This window comes from Tenrec ecaudatus, chromosome 7 (assembly GCF_050624435.1).
Source record: "Tenrec ecaudatus isolate mTenEca1 chromosome 7, mTenEca1.hap1, whole genome shotgun sequence".
Taxonomy (NCBI): Eukaryota; Metazoa; Chordata; class Mammalia; order Afrosoricida; family Tenrecidae; genus Tenrec; species Tenrec ecaudatus.
In genome coordinates this window covers 118,769,520-118,790,144 of record NC_134536.1, presented here as the reverse complement: position 1 = coordinate 118,790,144, position 20,625 = coordinate 118,769,520, and the positions used below count along the sequence as shown (strand labels likewise).

At 51.5% G+C, this 20,625-nt stretch overlaps 1 protein-coding gene across 1 annotated transcript in view; it reads right to left on the bottom strand.

Annotated features, from left to right (window-relative positions):
- TRAM2 (translocation associated membrane protein 2) overlaps nt 1–20,625 on the bottom strand; it is a 97,946-nt gene that overhangs the window by 16,973 nt on the left and 60,348 nt on the right. Inside the window, exons 2-4 of the mRNA XM_075554987.1 lie at nt 17,266–17,329; nt 3,015–3,124; nt 2,318–2,434 (exon numbers count right to left, since the gene is read on the bottom strand). Coding sequence (XP_075411102.1) covers nt 2,318–2,434; nt 3,015–3,124; nt 17,266–17,329 — 291 coding nt within the window. The remainder of the gene's footprint in view (nt 1–2,317; nt 2,435–3,014; nt 3,125–17,265; nt 17,330–20,625) is intronic.

The following is a 20,625-nucleotide window of genomic DNA, read 5'->3' as shown; positions in this document are numbered from 1 at the left end:
CAGTCCCAGACTCATTAGCACCATCGTCTCCGAGCCCTTGAAGGACTCAGGAAAACAGGTCGCATTCTGGAAAGGGGTATGAAGTCACGGAGCTCACTGGCCCCACAAAGCGGCTCTCAACATGTCACAACCGGGCTGAGGTGGAAAGGCCAAGTGTAATTCAGAGATGAGGCAACGCTTCTCCTGACAGCTGGGTGAAATGCTGCCTGCAGGCTTCTCCGCCCAGCGCAGGGCAGAGCCTCTGGAGGTGCGCAGAAACTAAAAGGCCAGGCAGCAGGGTCAAGTTTGCAAATCCAGAAGTACCTAAATTTTCTGGTGCCGGGACACGTACCACCCAAAGCAGGGGTCCCTGTTCACACCGACCGCGGTGTGCGTCTGTCCTTGGGACCGTGTGGCATGGGAGCCATCTGAGCAGTGAGGAAGTGTCCAATTCCTAGTGTTCTGTTTAGGGAAACAGTGCTTCGAGTCAATGTCTGCGGTTGCTGGGTGCCTTCCAGTCGCCCAGGCCCAAGCCATCCTCAACCCTGTCAAGCCTGAGCCCTTGTTGCAGCGACTGTACCTCACAGAGTTGTTCCCTCTTTTCTGCTGCCCCTCCGCTTTACCAAACACCATGCCCTTCTCCAGGGACTGGCCTCTCCCGGTCACATGTCCACGATATGTGAGATGAAGTCTCACCATCCTCGCCTCTAGGGAGCACTCGGACTATATTTCTGCCAAGACAGGTCTGCTGGGTCTCCTGGCAGTCCATGGTCATTTCACTGTTCTTCACCGGCACCACCATGCAAAGCCATCAAGTCGACAGCAACAGGGAGGCGAGTAATGAAGAACAGGACACGGGGGCTCCCGCTTCAAGACTATGAACTTCGCGTTGAGCTCTGCAGCCAGAATGAAATCCCTTCGTTGTCACTGAAGGAAGGAAGGGCAAAGGAAGCCAGGAGCTTGTGGAAGGCAGGGAAGAGACCCTCAAGCAGGCCACTGGGCTGCTGTAGCTTATAAGCCCGGGCCTCAGTTTCTGATAGGCTAATGCTAGCTCCCGAGAAACACTCTAGGTCGTAGACAGGTGTTACAGCCAGGTAAGGCAGGTACTGATTAAACACGTCCTAGGATAACTCTAAGCTATCCTTTGCCTGCCACTTTGGCAGATTGTGGTGGTGTGTGTGTTGCTGGAAGTCATGCCACTGGTTATTTCAAACTCCGGCGTGGTCACTTGTGGGGGGCTAGTTTCAGTGGAGCTTCCAGACAGACAGACTAGGAAGAAAGTCCTGGTGATCTACTTCCAAAAATCAGCCAATGACCACCCTATGGCTCTGAGACCGTGATGGAGGATGAGCCTGCTGGGTCGAAAGATGGTCAGAATATAGTGGCTGGAACAGCAGACTCTGGTGCACCAACGAGGGGGAAGATGGCGCCGCGCTTTGTTCTGGGGCACAAAGCTCCCAACGAGCCGGTTCTTGTTACGATGACTCCCCAAGGGCTGCTCACATTCCTCTCTACAAAGGAATTTTGTTGTCTCCAAGGTTGGTCGAAATAAGAGTTCTATTGTGTAGAGATGGGAAGTAGGGAAATTATCTGGTCCTGGAGATGTTGTGGGGAATGGCACTGACTCACAGAACTGGATACGTAGACAGCGGCAAAGGCTGGCCTTGCTCCTGAGATGCAAACGCAGTCAGCCAGACAGGGTGCTGCCCTGGGAACCGAGCCCCGCCATCCAGGCCCTACGCCTGCAACTGCCAAACCACACGACCGTGGGCACATTGCTAAACTGGGGCGTGGTCGCCTCGATCCAAAACGTGGGGACCAGAATGCATAACATTTGTAGAAGCAGGAACAAATTGGCATGTAGCTAGATAAACAACATCATTATTGCACGGTGACGTGACAATTCTAACAAGGACCTGCTGTAGCTATACAATGGCATCCGTCCCGTCCCATGTCTTCTCGCACCATAATACCACGGGGACCCAAAATTAGTGTCCGTTCCAGGAAACCACCGTCCGAGTTTACTTCCTGCTTCTTACCCTTCCTAGCCTCTAATGGGACCTCGAAGTGGTGCGTTTGGTTACTAGAGGCTCGGGCTCACCCAGAGGTGCCTCGGGAAAAAGGTCTGGCAATCTGCTTCCCAAAAGTCTGCTTGAAAATCCTGTGGAACCAGTTCTAGTCTGACACACGAGGGATCCCCGTGGGGCAGAGCTGATGCCGAGGCAACTGGTTTTGTAGACCCGTCTCAAGCCATTTGGATTAGCGATCCAGGAAGATACAGTGATGTCTCAGAGCCCAGCCTCAAGCCCCAGGCTTTGGGACTTCTGGGACCACTCACCGTCACCACCACGTAGAAGCACCATATCACAGAGCTGAGATGAAAGACAACCAGCTGTCCAGATTCATTGAACTTGCTGTGCTTGACCTTGGAGAGATGAAGCCGTTTGCTGATTTTCTAAAGGAAAAGGAAAACCCCACCTATGAGTAAGCCGAGGAAGAGATCACGGACAGGCTGGAAACGTGTGTTTCCTCCTCCGGACAGTGCTGACTGCTGCTAGACATCTCCAGGCCTCCTAGTCCTACAGAGTGCTCAACTTAGCCAAGCGCTTTAGTGAGCCGTGCGATGGATGTCTGCAGCCTCCACCTGGAGCAAGCAGTCCTGACAGGTGAGGGCCACAGACCTGCAGGGCCACCGGCTTGTGGTATTTCTCACCTGTGTCCCCCAGGTAGATGAGAGGGCTCTGCTAGGGGAAGAGACCAAGGCATGGGGAGGGAAGGCAGTCGATGGAGCCAGAGTCACCTGCTGCCTCGGGCCGCTTCTGACTCAAAGCAACCCCCAGGAGGGTCCATGGACACCGAGTGGACTTGACCAGCAACCTCGGGGTTCGCTGTCAAGTGAGCAGCGCCTGTGCCACCAGTGCTGCTGATGGGGTGCGAGTGGATCCACATTCGCGGTTTCCTCCCAGGAGAGGGGCTCCACCCAGGTACCCTTCCCCAGTGCCTGAGCTCCACAGTCACGCAGACCCACCGCTTACATCTAGAATGTACTCCTGGACCACGGCGTGCAAGATGATGGTGATGAAGATGTAGAACAGGATTGTGACCAGGTCCTTCGGCCCGTAGTGGTAGTGCACGGTCTCGCTATCTGTACAGAAACAAGAACAGCCACGTCAGCCTCCCGGCCGTGGGTCCCCTAGGGCTTGAGGAAAATGCTCTGGGCTCACACGGCATCCAAATACCGAGCGTGTCACCAAATGCTACCCGTGTGCGGCGACCCTAGACTTAGAAGGAAGAGTTTCGGCTCCAGCTTCCTCCTCTACCCCTGTGCTTGTACCTTGGGAAGAGCCAGTGGCAGGATTTAACAAAACCAACCGCTCTGCCATATTGTGCTGACTCCGTATCCTGCTGAGAGTCGGAGAGGACAGCATGGTGGACAGAAGACTGGTGCTGGAGAAGACCAATCTCTACCAAGGCACGCATCACTCCCTGCCTCAGTGACCATGCAGCTCTCTGAGCCGCAATGTCCTCTCCTGTAACATGGGATGACAGCAACACCTCATCAAAGGAAGTACAGCAAAGGCGTTCAGAAGTTGGTCTCCGAACCACACTGCCTGCCATCTTCCCGATGTGACCCCGTACCTGCTTCCTTAGCGGTGAGGCGAGGCTGCCAGCAACTCCTGCTTCATAGAGTTACGTGAGGTTAGAAGCGTGGGGAAATGTGAAGTGCTCAGAAGAGGCTGGCACCTGGCTGCCACCGGGGGATGCTGAGCCCAGTGTGGCTCGTGGCGACCCCCTGCACAATGAAATGAGTCCCTGCCCTGTCTTGCGCCAGCCCCCAAATTGGCTGTGGCTAGGATCCCTGTGAAGCACAGTTATAATAGGTCTGCTACTGTTATGAATCGGGCGACCTCTGTGAAAGGGTCGTTTGACCCCAAAAGGGGTGACGACCCACAGGTTGAGAGCAGTCCCCGCTCCAAAGCAAAGCTGAACAGGCAGGGGGTTGGGAAGCCAAGGTCGCTGGGTCGGGGGGGCAGGCAGGGGGGGCCGCACACATCCAGAGGTATTACTGAAGAATTGAGCCCTGGCCTCTCTCTGCAAAGCATGTGTGGTGATTCTCAGTGGGAACCGAATTTGCTGTATACACTTTCACCCCAAACACCGTAACATTCTATTTAAAATAAATAAGCAAAATGAGTTATACAGTAGGTTACTACCAAACAATTGCCCCCACCCTTTTTTTTGAGAGCCCAGGGCAGTCCTTGAAGAGCAAGAGCCTAGACTTGGATAGTGAGAGGACTTCTCTAAGAAACAAAGTCTAAATTCAGGCCTCTAGATCCCTCCCTGGATCATGGTGGCCTGTGACCCATGGCCCTCAGCCAGGGGTGGGGAGTCGTTTTTCTGCCAAGGGTCATTTGGCTATTTGTGACGTCATTCGTGGGCCACACTGGCCAAACATCTCATTAACTCACCCCCAGCGTGTGCTGGCTGGAACCCTTCTCTTTGGTGAGGTGGGTGATGTTAGCTGGTGTCAATTTTGTGGGCGCTATACAGCCCCTGGGGGGCATGTACCCCACCCCTGCCTGAAGCAGTCTCTTGCCTCCAGGCATGCTCCTGTTGACTGTTGCCAGACTAAACCTTGTAAAACAAGTCTCATCACTGTGCCGTTTAATCGACATTTCCTGTTACTTTCCCTTTGCCTTCAGGGCAAAGTTTAAACTCTTTCCCAAGACACAAGACATTAACTGATGTGAATGTGTCTACTCAGCTCCCCAACCCTCCAGCCACATCCAAGGCGTCCACTGCAGGCGTCGCTTCCTCCGCTCAGGGTGTCCAGCCCCACTGGCCCTTTCGCCTGACTATCTTGCAGCTGTGAGTTGATTCCAAATCGGCTGTGCCCCACAGGTAGATCGCTGGGCCTGCCTGGATGGACAGGAACCCCCTCATAGGATGGCCCTTCTAGTCTCAGATTTCAGCATCATCCTGCCCAGCTGGAGACAGGCCCTCCGTGGCCTTGGCACGGGTGAACCTCTCTGCGCTGTCATGTCACGTCCGGCTGTCGCTCTCTCTGCGGGTGTGAGCACTCTGAGCCCGGGCAGTGCCTCCTATATGTCACCACACTGCACCAGTGAGCCCAGCGCCTCTCACAGAGCAAGGCTTTGTCGGAGGGAGCTTGTCTAATTTCAAAGCTCAGCCACCTCCCGTCACCCCTCGCCGCCACCCACCAGCACGGTCTCCCAGTCCCAAAGGGACCCAGTCAGCTGTGCTCCTGTGCCGGTCACCATGAAACAGACTGACCCTGGCCTACCTTCTGGTAAGCGCAGCAAAGCAAGATGACTCATGTGTGTGTGAGAGTCAGGGTAAGCCGCCACAGCTGGAAGAAGCTGGAGATGCTGTTTGGGGGATGGTGGGTGGACAGCAGAGAGCCAGGCAAGCATTCCCCAGCCGCCTCCAACCCTGCAGCTGCTGCCTGTGTGAGCCCCCTCCCTTCCCCCTGGAGAAGGAGAGGCTGCAGTGGCCCAGCTCTTTAGCGCTTGCATATCTGGATCCTGTCTAACTTATTACTATTAGAGAGCATTGTAGCAATAGGATTTGATAGCCACCATTGATGGCAGGCTGACCATAAAGGATGGGAGTAAGCATCTTGTAGACAATGATTTCACTTAAGCCCCACAATTGCCCGGCAGCAGTAACAAAAGCCAAAGCAAACACGCATGCGTACTTGCACTGCGCCACAGTGCGAGACCCTGCTCAGCAGTCACCAGTCTGTCGCCCTAAGCAGGGGTGTCCTTGTGACGCTGAAAATTTAGCCGAGTTTCTAGGCTATCATGGACTAGGGAGAAAGACCTGGTGACCTTGTAGACGTGAGCCCGTGGACGCCCTGTGTAGCAATGACAATAATTTTATGGCTGGGGGTCACCACAACATGAGGAACTGTATTACAGGGTGTGCGACATTAGGAAGGTGAAGAACTGCTACTTTAGAGTATTTATTGACCATTTGGTCTCCTAGAGAAGATTTTTTTAAAGGTGTGAGAAAATCAAGAAACAAAACCATTGCCATCGGATCCATTCTGACTCGCAATGGCCCTGTAGGACGGAGTAGACTGCTCCTTAAAGCTTCAGAGAAATGAAATGATTGAACAATGCAAGTTTTATGATATGTAAATTATGTGCCTATAACACTGTTGAAAAGAAAAAAAAGGTTTCTAACTGTTAGAAAAAAGGGGGTGGGAGGAGCTTCAGAGACGACAGGTCTTCACAGGAACCAAGTGCCTCTGTGATTGGCGAGGCCTGTGATCATTCTCTAGAAGAGGAAGCGTCCACACATCTCTGGGCTAACAGATTAGAGACGTGACTCTGACTTCACGGGCGACAGTGGGGCCCAGCTGGGTAATATGGGTGAGGTGGACCAGGAGGTTGAAAGGGATAAACCCTTTCAACACAGAGTTCAGCTGCATGAAGCAGGTAATGTTCTTCACTCCTACAAAGAGATATGCTTGTTCTTCTAAGCCCAGGGTCACCCTCTTGGTTGATCATGTGCGTCTCCCTTGTCAGAAGGGATGAGTTTAAGGAGTATGCACTGGCCCAACTCGGCTGTGTGGCAGTTGACAGGCAGGCCCAGTGCCTGGGAGACACTAACGAGGAGAGAAGCAGAGACCAGGCAATGGCAGGGCCACTGCCCCATCATGAGGAGGGAAGGAATGGCGATGGCAGAGATGCCTGGCATGGCCAGGGAGAGATCTTCGCATGAAGTCATCTGATTGGGTGACTAATGTACAAAACTTTAAGACACCGTGGGAGCTGCCACCAACCTTGCCAAGCAAAACATATCTGCAGGCCAGTTCTGACCACAGGCCATGATGCAAGCCAGTGACTCACATGGCCCCTGGCACCTCGCCCACACCAATATGGACAATGTCAGCCTGCTCTGCTGTAGGGATTCATCTAGCTTTGAAGGAAGACCCCCCCCCCAGGCAATAATCTTCCCTTTACAGGTGGGCCAACCCACCTCCAATCGGGAGGGATACCTGTTTTGCTATCTTTGAGCACAGTTAAACAGTTGCCCGAGGTTGATTCTGACTTGGACAGGGTGCAAGTAGAAATGGGCTTTGAGGGGTTTTTAATGACAGGCTTTTTCTTCTTCCATGAATAGATCGCCAGGGCCTTCTTCCGAGGCCTTCCTGGGTAGACTCAGAGGGCCAGCTTTTTAACGAGCAGCAGAGGGTTCACGGCACACCGCACCCTCTCGTCACAGTAAGGGAGCTGGAATGTTCAACAGTCCTGGCTGCTGTTGATAAAATGATGTTCACAGTTGTCCCATTTGGAGAGTAACATTCTCTGTGACCCACTGTTTTTTTTCCGGCATCTTCCTGTTTCCTCGTGGGCGTCACCTGTAGGTGACTTCTCCTGCTGGCCTAAACAGGCTGGTCTTGTCTAGATAGCCAGGCACCATCTGTGACCTGTCCCTGTGGCCTGAGCTGGTGTCCACTTGTTGCTGCTGTCGAATCTGCGCCTCAGATCTCGTGGGAGTCTGGGGCTCTGCCAGGTGAGCTTGTTCTTCTGTCCTGAACATCGGCTGCTGAAAGAGCATCTCTGGACTCCACTCCGTCAGCGTGGCTTCTCTCCAATTTCTCTCCTGAGATCTGCGAATCTGGCTCTGGAAAACTGACTCTCAGTTTGTTTCTGTGCTCACTGCCAACAGGGTTCCGCATCTTTAGAATCTTCCACACTACACCATAGAAACCTGGACCTCGACGTGAATGAACCATCATACACCAAGTGACAGAGGCAAATGAGCTCCTGTAGAAAAGATTTGCATTCAGAGGACAGGAGAGGGGCTGGCCTTGTGGGGATGAGCAGGGCTCGGAGAACGCGAGGAAGGTGGGCAACGGGTGTGAGCAGAACAATCTAGAGGGAAACTAGAACAGATGGCTCTTACGTGTTTTGAAAAAAATGCAAATTCAAGTTAGGCTGAGATTCTGTTTCACACCTATCAGATGGGCAAAAACCCATGCTTGACAATACGATGCACTCTTGCCCAGGCTCTGGGGAAGCCAGCACTCTCGGGCCCTCCTGGCAGGAGTGCAAAATGGTGCCCACTGTGGAGGACAACTTGCTAAGTTAGCTAGCACTGCTGGGACAGAGATACTACAAGCAGGGGGCTTCCACCGACAGGCATGTCTTTTCTCCCAGGCTAGGAGGCTAGGCAGCTGGATTTAGGCTGCTCACTCCATACAAGGCTCTCTCTGGGGTGGCTCCGAGGGGTGGCCCTTGTCTCTTCACCTTTGGCTCGCATTGTTCTTGGTGATCTTCACGTGGCCTGACGTCTATCGTTCCTCCTCTCTAGCTGCTTATTCGCCTCAAATTATTTTTTTATATTTCAAAAGGGATTGACTCAACGTACACTAATCCTGACATAACAAGGAGAACCCATTCCCAAATGGAATTAGCACCACAGGCTTGGGCCTGTGAGGGGGTGGGTGGGCGACAACATCCAATTCACTTCATAACTGCACCTGCCATTTGACGCAGCGGCTCCGTCCACTTCCGGGAAGTTACCCCGTACCTGCCACACTCAAAAGGGTGCACGTACACGGTTACTCTCTGTAGCACCATTCTCAATAGGAAACGACCCCACTTGTTTGTACCTTGGGCCCCAATCAGGTCTACTGTAGACACGAAACCCAGGAATCTGCCTGGCATTAAACTCTCCGGAGGATCTGGATGCACGCTAAGTTCAGAATTGGTCTCAAAGGCCTGGGTTTTATTTTGTTTTTTGTTTGTTTTCTGCCGTGCACAGTGATGTTTGATAAAGGAAAGCGAGAGAGTGTTCAGAAAAGGAAATGGGTGACGGGCACACTTGCGTCCGGCAGTGCAATGGTTAAGCCCTCAGCTACTAATTAACAAGTTGGCAGTTTGAACTCACCCACCGGTGGGGGTGGGATACCTGGTAATCCGTTTCTGTAAAGATTATCGCCATCTAACATGAATACGATGGTTCTCTAGGAGAGGGAGAGGGAGAAGGAGAGGGAGGGAGGGGAAGGGGACCCTCGGAGCTTAGGCTCCAAGGCGCAGGCACCTGGGCTGTTGCGTATGTGGAAACTGTAAAATCTGCACACGTTTCGTTATGCCTATTCTTACCCCAGTGAGCTCAAGGGAGAGGGAGCAAGATGAAGTTGGAAAGCAGGTAAAACCCCTCCGGGGGCAGAGGAATAGGAACAGGGGTTGCTCTGGGTGGGGAGGGGATGCTGACTAGGAGGGGGCCCAAGGGAGCTAAGGATGGCGTCTCTGGGCTGAGGTGATGGTTACCAGGGCATACACGTATGTAGAAGTGTCTCACACTGTCCTCTTGAGACTATATTCACGTGAGTGCACGCACTATACATCTCAATACGGTTTCTAAGAACAAAGGATGTCTGAGCGCACGATGATGCTCTTTGTGTGCTGATCTGAAATAACAGCCAGGAAGAGGGCGAGGTGCGGACAGAAGAGCAAATCTTCCACAGGGAGGAGAGAAAGTATACACCTGTCTTGCTTATATATGCCGAAAGCAACACTGGAAGGGAGAGGGAGCAAGCAAGGAGACAAGGGTGATTACATTACCTGGGGCTGGGTGGGAGCCTGGCTCTCCCTGCAGACTGCGTTTGACCTTATGGGAGTGTATGTGCTACTCAAAGGGATTGTCGTTTTCTTTACAAACTATTCAATACTTGTTCAAATGGCCCCGACTTTGTACAAATAAAACAAACATCTAGTGTCCTTTCTACTAGGTCGTGCTACACACCCCTACCCCCCACCCACCAACACACACACACACACACACACACTCATTCTCACACGCACACACAGAGACCTGACATGGAAAGGCCTGGTGGTCATCTCTGGAGCCGTCACTTGGCTGACCATTCTGACTGTGGGTAATGCCACCTCTCACACAAAGCTATGAGAATAAACTATACACACTGCCAGGTATCACCCAAACAAAGGCCCGGTACCAGAGTGCTGCCGAAGGAAAGAATCAGGAGCTAAAGGGATAAGGCAGTTACCATGCAGTGTACATCGATTCTCAGAACAGGATGCTCACTTAGGACAAATGACGCCAACGACAATGACAGGCCACATAGAGTGCTGGCAGGGCTGTGCCCGTCGTTGGGTAAGTTACACCACTCTCTCCTAACAGTACTCTGACCAGGAAGCTGCAGCTGTACCTCGCTGAACTCCGGAGGGTGAGGGGCAGAGCCCAGACCCTCAACCATGCAACTCCCAGGGCCGAGGCCCACACCATTCCTACCATGCCTCTTGGCTTCCTGACTCCCTTAAAATCACGCAAAGGAGCATTCTTACCCCCCACAGGCCAGTCCTACTCGGGCAGGCAGGAGAGAGAGGGGGCTGATCACAGGTAGGGGGTTGCTGGGTGGTGGAAACCAAGAATGCACTCCACTGCTAACTGGAAGGTCACAGGTTTCTGTCTGTCCAGAAAGGCCTAGTGATCTGCTTCCCACAGATCAGCCCTTGGAAACCCTGGACTTTCGGAATAACTGTACCCTGACACACAGGGGGGGGTCACCTTGAGGGGGAACTGACTGCAGGGCAACTGGTCCCTGGAGGACTAGGAAGGGGCACAGGGCCTCGAGGGAGGCAGCACTCTGATTTTGCGCTCGGCCCACCACGCAGTGGCCGTCGGGCCACTTCTCCTACCTCCCCACTGGAAAACGTCAGTGGCATGGATGAGCATCATCCTGGATCTCAGACACGTGCACACACTAAGACCCAGCTCTTGAGCCCAGCTGTCCTGTGAAGCATCTGTGGAATGTACTTCGTCCAGTAATAGCAATGTAGGCAGTGATGTAAGATGTCTTACAGTACAGGAAAATGTAATGAAGAAGTAACATGAGTTAAACATCGGGGCTGGGAAGGATCTGGTAATAAAGGCACCTAAGTCCTGAATCCTGGAGCCCTGGCGCTGTAGTGGTAACCCGTTAGGCTGCTAAACACATCATCAGAAGTTCAGCATCGCCAGTCAGTCCTATTGAGAAAGAGGCGGCTTCCCACTTGCGCGTAAACTAGTTCAAGTCCCGGAAACCCACTGGGGAGGGGGAGAGGCGGTTCTATCTTGTCCTATAGGGTCGCTATGAGAAGGAATCGACCCTTGGCAGGAGCTGGCTGAGTTCCCAAATTGTGTGCAGGTGCCCCGATTCTTTTGATAAGGCTCTCACCGCCTCGGTGGCCCAAGGAAGAAGGACAACGGTGATGGAGCCGGCCCCTAGGGCAGCCCGAACAGGAGCTAAGCAATCGGCGGCTGTCCCTCTCGGCGACACGGGACTTCATGCACACACGGCTGCGGCACGGGAGCATGCGCCCAGCTGGCGACTAAGACATCTATCGGGAGCCATCGTGGGGAAGTAATCCCTTGGGACTCAGATGACAAAAATAAATGCAGTAATCAAATTAAGGCTTTCCCTGCTCTCCCCTTCGTTTTAACTTTGGATAAAAATAATTTCAACAAACTCATTGTTAAATTAAGGACAAGGGGTATAAAGAGCAGCTGGTTAGAAAACGGATTTGGGCTAGACGTGGGAATGCGAAGGAGGACAAATGTGGATGGGGGCGGGCAGGAGGGGTTCCAGGCCAGAAGAAAAAGCTGACTGGTCCACTAAGGAGCGACACCCTGTGCCTCGCGTCCGGCAGTGCAATGGTTAAGCCATCAGCTACTAATTAACAAGTTGGCAGTTTGAACTCACCCACCAGTGGGGGTGGGATACCTGGTGATCCCTTTCTGTAAAGATTATCGCCATCTAACATGAATACGATGGTTCTCTAGGAGAGGGAGAGGGAGAGGGAGGAAGGTGAAGGGGGCCCTCCGAGCTTAGGCTCCAAGGCACAGGCACCTGGGCAGCAGTGTGCATGACTGTGTGCTTCCGGCTGGTTAACAATTAGCCACAGCCACCCAGTGGTTCTATTTACTTAAACCTCGGGAAGCAACGCACTGAGTGGGGCACAGCTCGGGCCTGTGACCAGGGGTCTGTGAGAGAAGGGGGACGAACGGGGGCTGGAAAGGGGGTGCCCTGGGATGCTGCTTAGAAACCTGGGCCCGGTGGAAATTCATCAAGCGGAAACCGATGATGTGCCCTGGTGCTGCTTGCATGCTACACTGAGAGTGAATTTAGTGGGGTGGGGGTCAAGTCCACGGTAGGTCATAAATCTTGGGTCAGGAGCTCCCTGCGCAGATGGCTAACCAGCTGGGCCTGGGGCCCTAGGAACCTGAGTGTATTTTTACAGATAGAGCAGGCAGGATGCTGGAGGCGGTTTGGCCAGAAAATTGGGTCCTGAGGTCCGAGCGAGACTGGATAGAGCTCTCAGGTTGGGTTCCCCTAAGTCCAGTGCCCCAAACCCAGCACTTCCCATAGCTTTCCTGAGGCATGGGGCAGCCTATGCAGTGAGCAGCCCAGCCCCAGTCACCTTGCAGACACCAGCAGCTCCCTATCGGATCAGGCCGGCTGGGTCAGTCTCACCGCTACCCACACTGTAGAGAGCACAGGCTGGAGTTGAGCAGTTCTCCTCTGCTGCCCACCGGCCTCTGCCCTACTTGTCCCCCATGAGCTCATCTTATAAGGGGGGACTCCATTTCTGTGATGGCAATCTCTCAAGTATATGGTATTGGCCAAGGCAATGAATGTACACACTGGGCCTGGACAAAGGCTCTTCTTAGGCTGAATGAGGCTTTAAAACAATCATGTCTGAGGTGATTTTTCCGAGCAGTTGTGGCATCTGACAAGGGCTGTGAGGACAATGGCTAAACTGTGATGTCGGAGGGCCCCGGGCTGTTCATCTCCACCTGCAAAACCCTGCACAGCAGGTGGGAGCTAAGACCAAGGGGAGCCAAAGAGGGAGGTGGAGGGGGTAGGTCAGGCAACCTGGGGTCACTGCCAAATAAGCCTTCTCTTTCAGAGCACACCCAACCTTCGAACGTCGTTTCCTAGGAGGAAGTCGAAGCGATCCCAACCACGTGGCCTTACAAATATGTCTGTGAAGACCCAGGGAGCTCCAGATCCAGCTCGAAGCCAAGTCCACCCAATGATACTTCCTGCTCCCCCCCGCCCCCCAAGCCAAATGGTCTTTGGAAAAGAACAGAAAGAGGCAATTGGGTCCCCGGGCCAAGCTGGCTTGTTTGGCTGTATTCCCTCAGAGGTACGAAGCCCCATGTCATTTGAAGGCCTGACTGAAGCCTCCCCCATATGCTTCTCAGAAAAGCTGGCTAAGATGCAGGTGGTGATGTAGGAGGCTTGGGTGGGGCTGGGGGCTGGGTCCTGCCAGTCCAGATTGCTACCAGCTGATCTGTGGGCACTGTGAGTAGCAAGCACTTAAAGGACTCCTGAGGCTTCCTCCCGTCAGGGTCTGTGGGTCTCATGGGATGGAGTGGCTTTCCCAAGACAAGTGAAAAAAGAGATGCAACCCCCAACCAACCATGGAGATGCTCGGCTCTCGGTGGCCCAGGGGGTGTAGTTCGGAAGGGAAGCCAGTGGACCCTGAGTCTGCCTGTGGCACGAGTCACAGCTCTGTTCTCTTCAGATCTTTGCACAGTCTCTGGGTTTCCGACCAGATGCGTTGTGATTTTAATCAGAAAGAAGACTTATGGTGTCTAATGCTAAGTCCAGGCACCTGATATTTCACTCTTTGCCAGAGCTGGGCTGGCTGTCTAGTTTCCAGATAAAATAGAAGCCAACCAGGTAAAGCTGAATTTCCAACAGACAATGAGTACAAACTCTTATGATGTCATCCCAAGCAATATTGGTGATAGCGTTATATGCCAGAAAATTCACGCACTCACCCACTGCCCTTGAGCAGGTGCCAACTCATAGCAACCCTCTAACAGGGTAGAACTGCCCGTGTCAGTTTCTGAGACTGTAACTCTCTATGAGAGTTATTCATTGTTCATTTGAAATTCTTGTCATTGGCTTTTTGGTTTGGTTTGTAGTTTAATGAGTTTGGTATCAAGGGACATTTCCTACTTTATCCCTGATGACCTTGAAGAAAACACAAGGGCACCAGCCTGGCAAGAGCATGTACTGACTTCTCGTTGACGCAACTCTGCTCCTCGTCTCTTTTTCCGCCTCCCTCAGTGGAACTTAGCTTCTGTAGGGAGCTGACAGTGTGATGAAATCATGTAGAAGGAAGCTGTTATGGACTGAATTGTGCAGCCCCTCCAAATAGGTGATGGGATCCATATCCCTGTCCCTATACACTTGTTTGGGTATGTGGTTTTCTTTGGTATGAGAATGGGGTCATGTCAGCTAGTGTGGGTCCTAAACCTAATCCCTTCTGGGTTCTAAAAAGGGCAGATTGGTCACAGAGGCAAGCACAAATGGGGAAGGACAATGGCCTGTGAAGATGGCCAAGAAACTGAGGCATGCCAGGCTCAGAAGCTGAAAGAGGCAGGATCTTGCTTCTGAGAGAGCAGAGAGGAGAGGCGCTGCTTCCAGGGCCCCGCTCGAGGCCTGGACTCCGATCTCTAGCCCCTGAACCATGAGGAAAATCATTTCCTGCTCCTTAGAGACATCCACTCAATGGCATTTCTGTTAAGGCAGCACTAGGTAATCAAGTCAGGAGCACGGAAGGAGATGAGTGGGGGTAAAAGTCAAGGGGAAGAAAAGTCGAGAAAAAGACTTATCAGCGTGACTGTTGTTGGAAACCACCGCAGGGCTTGAGACACAACAGACGGCTTTGTAGTGTTCTACTAACATTCAAATCCTTGACAGCTGAGCCGAGCAGGTTATACGTGATTTAAAAATAGTTTAGAAGTCAGAATTGATCCAAGTTAACCAAAAAGAAGAATCCATTCGAAGCACTTCTGGCCCTAAGAATATTTGGGGGGAAGGTTTAAAAAAATTACCACCTTGACAGCCCCATTATTGTGAAGTGCTTTTTTTTCCCCCATGAGAAATGTGCTTTCTTGAATCCTTACAAACCAAATATTACCAAACTGGGATGGTGATTTAAGAGCTCAAAGCCAAAGGAAACAAGCTACCGCGATTCCATTGCTTCGCTGTAATTATTTGCTTACTGTGTTTCAAATAGCTTCAAATGCCACCACTTAAAGACAACATCAGCTCTTTGAATAACACTTGGCTCTTTGAAAGCCCCTCAATTCAGCATGAGTTTTCATGTACCTTTGCCCACAGCCTTACGCTCTGGGTCCGCTCTGGGTCCGGAGAAGGGGGTTCTAAGGGAATTCAATGGCCCAGCCCTAGGGAAAGGCCACACCCAGCTGGCTCCAGGCCTGCTGCCTTCCTTGGTTCAGGGGAACCTCCTGAGGTGCTTTCCTCCTCCTTGAGGGCGTCTGCGCTCAGTGACCCCACGTCAGGGGCTCCTACTGCACTCACACACACACTGCTCACACGCCAGGTTTTCAGAAGCATCTCCATCCCCTCTGATTATCCATCTCACATAACATGCATGCACGACTAGGCTTAGGACACACCCTTGTGACAGCTATAATTACTTATTTTCTATCCTTCCCCAATAAATGGTAAGCCCCAGGAAGTCAGAAATCTTATATGTTTTGTAAATTCTACACAGGGCCTGGCCTAGCTGTTAGAAAAATATTTTCTTGGATTGGCTGACTGCTTAAAACCCACTAGAGGCATTGGCGGTTCCTTTTGATTCAGGAGACTGGGTTTGATTTTCGGCCAATGTCTCATGCACAATCACACCCTTGTCTGTCAGTGGAGGTGAGGCTGACATGAGGCTGACCTGCCCCATTGGATTCAGCACACTTTCCAGACTAAGGCAGAGTACAACAAAAGGCTTAACCTGCTTCTGAAAACCAGCCAATGAACAGCCCCGGAGATTGTAATGATCTAATCCTTTACGGATCTTGGGGATGGCTCAGGACTGGGCAGCATTTAGCTCCATTTTGCACGGGGTTGCCATGAACCAGGGACAACTTGACGGCAGTTAACAACAACACGGCACAATGGTCAATAGTGGCGCATGCTCAGTACTTTACACCCAAGACTCTCGAGTGGGGCGCTGGAGCATGAAGTGCGTGCTTCTCAGCCCCAAAGAGCTAGATGTACTAGCATGCCGCCTGCCTGCGAATTTTTCTGGGAATGACTTCAGGCTCCTGGTCTGGCTTCCCAAACAGACCCTTTCTAGCATGAGAGGATGGCTGACTCGTATGCTTCCTAGAACAATCATTTCTCCCAATAAACTGTAAAAGCAGTGGGGCTCAAGACTATGATATGGCATCCATATACACTGACTCTGCAGGTAAACATGCTAAAAATCTCAGCACAATATTAAGTAGCTGGTTACTTCTCTGGAAACTAATAAACTGCTGGCATTCTGACAGTAAAGTTAAACACACCTATCTGTTCCTCAGCTACTGATATGAGTACTTCCAAAGATCAGTTCATTGCATGACAACTGGCCTTACTTGAAAAACGCAGACTATAAATCTATCACAAAACGGAGGATGACTACATTATCATAAAACTGCCAAATTACATCAGCACCCAACTGTCAAACCACAAGAACCTTGGCTGAGCCCAGGTGACACAGACCCTTAACCATCACTCTTAGCTCTCTCACCTTGCACCATTCATTACTGCCAGGTGTAAGTTGTTAAGGTACAACGGAGAGTCCGTTTTTTATTAAAGTGGAAAAAACAAAATGTTGGATACTAAGAGAGGTGATAAATGAGGAAGAGCTGTATTTTACAGTAAAAAAAAATCAGGCAACATGGGTAAGTAGGGAGACCTGATGGCGATGTTGAGCAAGCACTGGACTGCTAACTGCAAGGTCAGTGGTTCAAATCCACTAGCTGCTATGCAGAAGAAAGGGGAGGCAATCTGCTCCTGGAAAAACTTTCAGTCTCAGAAGCCCCACACAGGGTTGCTATGAGTTGGAAATGACTCAGTGGCAGTGGGTTAGGAGGGTGATAAGTATTAACCAGCATGACATCTTTTGGCACCATCAAAAGGCAACATCCTGCTCATCCTCCTCATCAGAACTTCTAAGGGGAAGGCACATTCCAAAATGGAGGATGGCCCAGGTGCCTCAGGTCCTGTGTCTGGCAGAAGTCACCACGAGGTGCTTTAGGGGAAAGCGTGAGAGCCACATGAAGCACCCCACGGGTTCCCCTTAACTGGCACAGCTGAGGAGCCAGGGTGGTGTCTTGCTGACCCAACCGAACACCACTGTTATCTGACTGGGGCAGGGAGTGCCCCAAGTCCTCCAGGGCACAGGCCCCCAGGTGCAGGAGCAGGGCCAGGGGAGGCGTTCTTACCTGCTGTAGGCATGCTAACATTATACTGAGGTAAAATAAATAGGAAGGCAGTCTTGGCTGTGACCTGTAAAACAGAAAAAACAGTCCCAGTTTAAGTTCAGTCACAAGAACAAGGAAGGACCCAGCCCTCCACCCCGTTTACACCCCAAACCCATAGTCCTTTCCAAGCCTTGTGCCTTCTGCCGAGTCAACACCCATTTTAACCACATCCCCCCCAATAGCTGCTGCAAACAATCACCAGAAACAATGCTGGGTCAGGGAAAAAGCTAACTTGGATTCACTGCAGAGGGAAAAAAAACAAGCTCTGCTTGGCAATCTCAGACCTCCCAAGCTAAGGGTATACATCCTCACTCCTTTGGGTACTGATCAAGTTCTGTGCCCCCAGCATTGTGCAAGATAGACGTGAGGAGAAACGGGGATCACAGGTGTGGGGTTGAGGGCTCCCAGTTCTTTGACTACACACTGGGCTCTGAGAATGCACACCTCAGCTTCATAAACAGAACGCCGGCTGCTACGTTCACATCGCTTCTGTTGTGGGTCACAGGGCAAGCCACGTCGCCCACACTGCTGGCTTGTTTATTTTAAAAGCTGCCTTTAAACCCCTAGGTGTGCTGTGAAAAGACCCAGGGGGTCACTGGGTCACTTGGCTATTAGTGGCCAGAGGAGGACTGCAGCGGTTCCACCTGCTGGGGGGAGAAACTATAAAGCATGAAGGGGATTCACAGCGTGGGCCCCAGAATAGACCACCTAGGTTCAAATGACAATTCTACCACTTGCCAGTGTTGTAGCCCATTATTTTAATAGCCAGCCCCAACCTGACAACCGGCTTCCCAAAAGACGAGCCATTGAAAACCATATAGAATAGTTTTACTCTGATACGCACAGGGCCACCATAAGTGAGTCAACTTGAAATATAGCACACACGCCCACACACACACACCACACACACATACGCAGGTCTTCCCTATCCCTACCCTACAACCTTTTTTGCCCAACCTACCTTTTTTTTTTTTTTTGAGTGAGAGGCCTTTTATTTTTTTGGGGGGGGTGTAGGGTGGGCATGAAGCGGGGGCAAGGAGGAAGGTGAATTTAGAGGAAGCTGGGGGATGGGGTGGGGTCCCAACCTACCTTTCTAGTACAACTATCTACATTTCTTTTTTGGCCAAAATATTCCCCAATTACTTCTTTGGAGGGTTTGGCTATTCCCTTTCCCAGAAGATCCTTAGTGGCGCTGTGGACTACACAATGGGCTGCTGACCTCAACGGTCAGTGGTTGAAGCCCACCAGCCGCTCTGCAGGGCAACGATTCAGCAATCTGCTTCTGTACATATTCACAGCTTTGGCAATCCTGGGAGCAGTTGTGCTCTGTCCTACAGGGTCTCCATGGGTCAGAATCGACTCCACGGCAGAGGGCTTGGTTTTGGTATCCCTTCAGACTGTATCTTTCTGCCCCAATCAATTCCATTGGCCAAGGAAGTGCACTCACTCAATAGACCATCTCAATTGCAGCTTCTTCCACGAACCACCCCCTCCAGGGTAGGATGCATCTTCTGACATACACGATCCACTGCGCCATCATTTCCACGTGCTCCCAGCTCTGATCAGTCTGCCATCTCCTTCATCTTGATTTCCCTCCCAAGGAACTAGCCCAGGTGCTCAAGAACTGGTTGTTGTATTTAACTTTTTTTTTAAGAAACCATTTTAGTGGGACAAAATTCAAATGTCATACAATTCAATTGTTTAATCAGATCAAGAAGTGTGGTGCCATCGTTCCCACAGTCAATGTGTTGTGTTTTCGTACCGGAGGTGAAACTCAGAACATAAGATGAACCGGTTAAAAGTACACAGCTCAGGGCCCTCAGCATCACCACTATCTAGTTTCCACAAGCATTTTCATCCCACCCCCCACCTCCCCAGAGGAAAATCCACAACCATCAGGTAGTCACGCTCCCTCTTCCCCCTCTTTCCGGCCTGACAGCTACCCATCTAGGGATCCAGGCATTCTGGACAATTCATGCAACAACTACTTGTTGAAGAGGATGAAAACTCCAAATGCAGAGGTGGTCCTGGTTTGCTCCCTTTGACTGTGCATGTTTCCACTATCTAGCGCCTTCTCTCAGCAGGAGTCTCCTCTGCCACCAACCAGGCCTGTCCAGTTGTTAAGCTGCCCGCTGGGCCCAGTGCCCAAGGCCAGCCCCACCAAGAGGCCTTGGTGGGTCAGCCCAGCCTCAGCAACTCTCCCTGTGGATTGTCATCCTTGACCTGACCAGACACTTCACGGTCTGCCAGGTCTCCTTTCAGGGTAAAGGTTGTCTTTTCAAACAGAGTGGAATCCCTGCAGGGGAAGGTCCGAGGCAGCCTGAGAGAGAAGAGACGAGAGTGGCAGGCAGGTGGGAAGAAGTTTATCAAGCGTGCTCTGGGTATGGGCTCTCATTAAGGATATTTGCTCGCCTTTTTTGGGCTGTGGAGCAGGCCTTGGTGGGGTGCTGGCTGCCTGCCATCCATCCTCCTAGTTTTAACAGGACACTCTACCCCAACTGGGTGGGCATCACTTGTCTGTGGTTTACGTGTGCTTCTGGTCTAGTTTCCAGGCCTCAGTATCATTTTATGACAGAGAACATTAGTAATCATCACCTTGAGGCATAAGGTAATTCTACAGATAGTGTCATTAATTTTACAGATTTTAACATACTGTTGAGAAAAGGAAGTGACGCAGGAATAGAATGACAGAGTCTAGTTCTAAAGGATACTATCATGCAACGTGTTAGGGGACTAGCTTTCAACCCTAGCTGCAGGACAATCACTGAGTGGCTTCTGAGATCCCCAGGCCCAGGTCAAACTCCAACCAATAAAACTAGACCCTCTGAAGTATCTGTACATTATCAGCCTCCACGGGGCGCTGTGCTGCGTGAGCAAACTTGAAAGTCACTCCGGCAGAGACTGTCCCTCATTATCCTCTCTAAGGAACTTCTCTGGTGACGGATGATCCCTTTAGGACCAGGGTTGTGAGTGGCGATACTGGGAGGTTAGACGGAGAGTGGGTTGGAAAGAGGGAACCGATTACAAGGATCGACATGGGACCTCCTCCCTGGGGGACGGACAACAGAAAAGTGGGTGAAGGGAGATGTTGGACAGGGCAAGATATGACAAAATAATAATTTATAAATTGTCAAGGGTTCATGAGGGAGGGAAAAGTAGGGAGGGAGGGGAAAAATGAGGACCTGATGCCAGGGGCTTAAGTGGAGAGCAAATATTTTGAGAATGATGAGGGCAATGAATGTACAAATGTGTTTTACACAATTGATTTGTGTATGGATTGTGATAAGAGTTGTATGAGCCCCTAATAAAACAATTTTAAAA